General features: G+C 40.9%; 1 protein-coding gene across 6 annotated transcripts; it reads right to left on the bottom strand.

Moving 5' to 3' along the window:
• Positions 1-307: 307 nt before the first annotated feature.
• On the bottom strand, positions 308-3,913 carry LOC120111027 (F-box protein FBW2-like). 6 transcript variants are annotated; one of them, XM_039127309.1, is made up of 3 exons: positions 3,789-3,913; positions 2,335-2,679; positions 308-1,341 (listed from the first exon to the last, which is right to left on the bottom strand). In XM_039127309.1, exons 2-3 carry the CDS (start codon positions 2,640-2,642, stop codon positions 678-680), a joined length of 972 nt encoding a protein of 323 aa, XP_038983237.1. In that variant the 5' UTR covers positions 2,643-2,679; positions 3,789-3,913; the 3' UTR covers positions 308-677. The 6 variants fall into 6 exon arrangements, with proteins under 6 accessions (XP_038983237.1, XP_038983235.1, XP_038983236.1 ...); XM_039127307.1 differs by lacking the exon at positions 3,789-3,913 and adding an exon at positions 2,878-3,581; XM_039127308.1 differs by lacking the exon at positions 3,789-3,913 and adding an exon at positions 3,225-3,580.
• Between the last annotated feature and the right edge of the window lie 283 nt (positions 3,914-4,196).

Here is a 4,196-nt window from a genome sequence, read left to right as displayed (position 1 = left end):
CCACAGAGAACATAACAATCAATTCATACAAAACAGCTCCCTCTCCATGGCATCAGTTGGAACAATGGAGTGAAAGAAAGCGACCATAGAACTCGATAAGAATACTTTTGAATCAATTATCTACCCTGCAGAGACTTTTAAAAAAAAGAAAGAAAAGAACGAATCAAACAGCATCCCAATTAAGATTCAGATACCTGAGAAAGCGCTATCAAAGCACTGACATTGGTGTTTTTCTAGTTTGATAAACCCCCATCCCAAAAGATCAAGCCCCTGCACAAGGCAGTGCATTCATACGAAGCACATGGCGAGTATCAACAACCCGACTGCATTCGATTCATCACTGGATGATAATCAAACTGTTTTAACAAATGATTGCCAGTCTGCCTCACCCTATTAGATCAGAAATAGCTTCTCATATACAGGTGCTTTCGCAATATTCATCGAACAAATACAACTAATTATCCACTAGAGATTTCCTTGGCGATGAACAAAGAGGTCCGGGCACTTCGATTTGCTTCATGTAACAAGTTTACACCCAAATGCATCCCTTCCAACATTCCAAAGCAAAGATACAATAGGATTTATAGTAGATTATAGCGGTTCTAAAAACCACCAGCAGAATAGTAATAGTAGCAGCAGCACGAGTAGGTAGCCCATTAAAAGCAAACAGACAGTACTCATGGAGATGGAGGCCAATCAAACCCAGCAAATTCAAAATTTAGCCCACCACCATAGAACCTGACTTCCAACCCCTCCAGCCCTTGCTCATCATCCCAAACATTATCATCATCGCTCTCCCCCTCATAGACGTCGATGCCATCCTCCATGAAATCCCATGAGTACAGAGAGGAATCTGAGTAATCCGAGGGGGTATCATCATCCCAGAATCTCTTGTCGTAGCAGTCCACGATATGAGGTCCCAACACCTTCAAACTAGAATGCCTCTCCTTCAGGATCTTGTCGTCAAGCTTCACATCCCAACAGCCCCTCACGTCCAGGTACTCGAGATCCTCGCACCGTGAGAGAATCTCGAGGACCCCGCATGTTGTGAGGAGGTGGTAGGCCATCTCGAGGTGGCGGAGCTTGGGCATTGTACGAGCTATGGCCTGGGCCTCATCATCTTGGCAGACCTTGTCTGCCACCTCCAGTGGGTGCATTCTCCGACGGAGCCCAACAAGGGACTTGCAGTGCTTGCCAAAGGCCTCAAGGGCACGAGCACCAATCTTTTTACAGTAGCTCACATCCAAGAAAGTGATGTTTGACAGTTTCGGTGCAACATGTTCAACAATGGAATCGCTTATTTCACTCCTCGGCAGCTCTAAGGTCTGAAGGGAAACAGCACTTGCAAAACCCAAAAAGAATAGAAAGATATAAGAGAGATTCAAAACAAATTACCATCAAAAACAATTTCCAGTATCAGGCACTTTTGGAAGATGTTCGCCTAATCCCTTTCTTAAATTTTAAAGCTGGTTTAGAGGTTGGCTCTTTCTTCAGCATTAAGGTCTGAAATAGACCAGGAATTGCAGAGCCTACCTCAGGAATTAGATATGCAAAACCCATATGCACATAATTGAAAGCTACAACTAGTAACTTTAACCGAAAAGCTCCAAGATACGATACCAAATCTTTGCTCTCAAGTGGTTCGCATGATCATTAACTGAGTTTCCTATAACCAAGGACAAAGGGGATCTGAGACAACCTACTGCTCCGATTGCAGGTGGTGTGCAATCGCTTGGACAACTAATAGATAAATTGGAGAAGCAAGAAGTGACGCTGAGACTTGACAAACACATTGGATGAAAGGGATATAATGGATTAGAACTCAAAAAATCATCCACCATTCTAAGTTTCAAACTATTTAGGGAACCTGTCCATGGGGATCTATTTATTAAGAATGAGAAGCTGCAGCTCTTATTATTATAAACATTCATTTGACTGATCTTACGATGAAATAATGCCAATATTGTGAAATCCAAAAACAAAAAATATTTTGTACTCCACTGTGTGAACCTACGGACTGTTTTGTCTAACATCCCGCACATTGTGAACCTAGAAATATCTTCTAGTAACTGTTCTGAGTTGCTAACCAAAGATATGAGGTCTACAAATAAAAGGAATTTTTTTCCAAAATTGAGATTATCACTGATACATTAGTAGAGTAACAAGAGAAGTTAAAATTTTGATAAGATGGGTTTGCTTGACTTGCCATAATGTGATTCCTAAGTTGCGGTTAAGCAATTCAGATGCTTTGTTCAGCCAATAACATCAAGGTGTAGATACAAGAAAAGTTGTTTTTTTTTTTTTTTTTTTTAACAAAGAGGAGTTAATACTTACTGGTCTGCAATGAAGGAAAAGATGGAGTCACTGGGGAGTCCAGAGACGCAAAGCCGTCGGAAGGAGCCACAGCTCCGGGCGATGAGCAACTGAAGCATTCGATCCAAATGCTCCGGCTTGCATCGCTGGCTCCATTCCTCAATGTCTATCTCTTGCCAGCAGTAAGGCCCGGAGACCGCCCGGTGCCAAGCCTTGCAGACCCTGGGGACAACAGTAAGGATCTCCTGAAGCGAAAGGTTACGAAAGATTAAGCCCAGAGCATCAGGAATCAGCTCCTCCCAACCCCTGAATTCACTGCATTCCCCCATCTTCTCCACGGAGGAAAAGAAGAGCCACCCTACAACCCTGTCCAAAGACCCAGATGAAAAAGAGAAATAAAATCAAGAATTAGAACAAAGAAATGATTCAAAATGATAAAAAAAAAATGTAGCTAATTTAGATTCCAATCTACAAGACTTAAGACTATCTTGGAATCCAGAGAGACGGGGAGAAATAAATAAAAAGAAACGAAGAAAACCAAGAAATTTAAGTCGAATGGCAAACCCTATTTGTTCAATGGATGGGGTGCCAGATCAACAAGTAGCACCCAAGGTGTCGAAATCGAGACACAAAAAATCGATAGTAGGCACGATCTAAGGGGCAAATTCGTTCAATTTTGCTTGGAAATCGGGAAAGGAAATAATCTTCAGTGAGAAAGACGAGAAAAATCCCCCCCCCCAAATTGCCTGTTTTAAGCAATGGATGGACCAGGGGACCAAAATCCAATCGAGATAACCTATCTGAAACCTAAAAAGATCAAGAGATCAAGAAAAGACGAGCCTCGCAACAAAGAAAAGCCATCACATCGACAAATGAAAACGACTGGGGAAAAAAGGGGGGCGTGGAATTACCATGCAAAAAACGAAGCAAGAAATCAAGCAAAAATAGAATAAAAAGGAGGAAAAGGTTCAGATCTTTTAGTCCTCAATCGTTGGTTACCCATAAGATAAGGCGGAGGGGGCGAAGAGATCAAAACCCAGAAGCAAGAACGGGCAAACCCACAAGTGGGGCTCGAAGCAGCGAGGACGAGCAAAAAAGATTGCGTCTTTCAGTCAATTTGCCCCCGATTCGGCTGAAGAAAAGCAAGAAAGAAGGCAAAAAGTGAAAGAAAGATCAAGAAATCCAGACCCACAGGGGAGCATCACTTCCGGCACAAGTGAAGGATCCTCCCTTAAATCCCAACCACTAAAAAACCATCAACTTTACCCAAAGCAATGGCCGAAAACACTGCCAAATCTTATTTGAGCCACTGTCCGTGACCCAAACGACAAAAAAATGGGAAAAAGAAAAGAAAAAAAATGCGCTCTTGAGCCTTTTCTTTATTCTGCTTAGCAGAAAAATAACAACTGTAAGGTTAAGAATAAAAGGAAATAAACGATGGAGGAGAAAAGCAGAAGGAATATATGAAGAGATACCCAGCAAAAGTAGAGCAAGAGCTCCAATTCCGACCCTTCGTTTCGTCTGCAGCAGAGAGAGAAGGGAGGGGGTGGGGGGCGCACCAAACTTCGCAGAAAACAATGGGAAGAACTGCGGCAAAAGCTACAGGGAACGGGGAAAAGTATTAAAAAAAAAAAAAAAAAAAAGGAAGTAGATTTTTTTTTTTTTATGAGGTGGTGTTGATCATAAGTATAACTTTATATTATTATTTTTTTATTAGTATATTAAATAAGATTAAAAAATAAAAAATACAAAGTGTCCGAATAAATTTTCTCACCAGCGCCGATATTTTATTAATTAATAAAATAATTTTTAATAAAAAAATATAATAATAATAAGGGTGGAAAGCCATTGTTTTTGTTATTTTATATTTTTTTTTGTTCTTT

Source organism: Phoenix dactylifera, chromosome 6, assembly GCF_009389715.1.
Source record: "Phoenix dactylifera cultivar Barhee BC4 chromosome 6, palm_55x_up_171113_PBpolish2nd_filt_p, whole genome shotgun sequence".
NCBI lineage: Eukaryota > Viridiplantae > Streptophyta > Magnoliopsida > Arecales > Arecaceae > Phoenix > Phoenix dactylifera.
This window is presented reverse-complemented; position numbering and strand designations above follow the sequence as displayed.

Bases quoted from the DNA above. Each gene is read 5' to 3' on its own strand.
- LOC120111027 (XM_039127305.1), bottom strand. The intron at 1,342-2,334 runs GTAAGTATTAAC...GGGTTTTGCAAG, and splicing joins TTTTCCTTCATTGCAGACCA to TGCTGTTTCCCTTCAGACCT.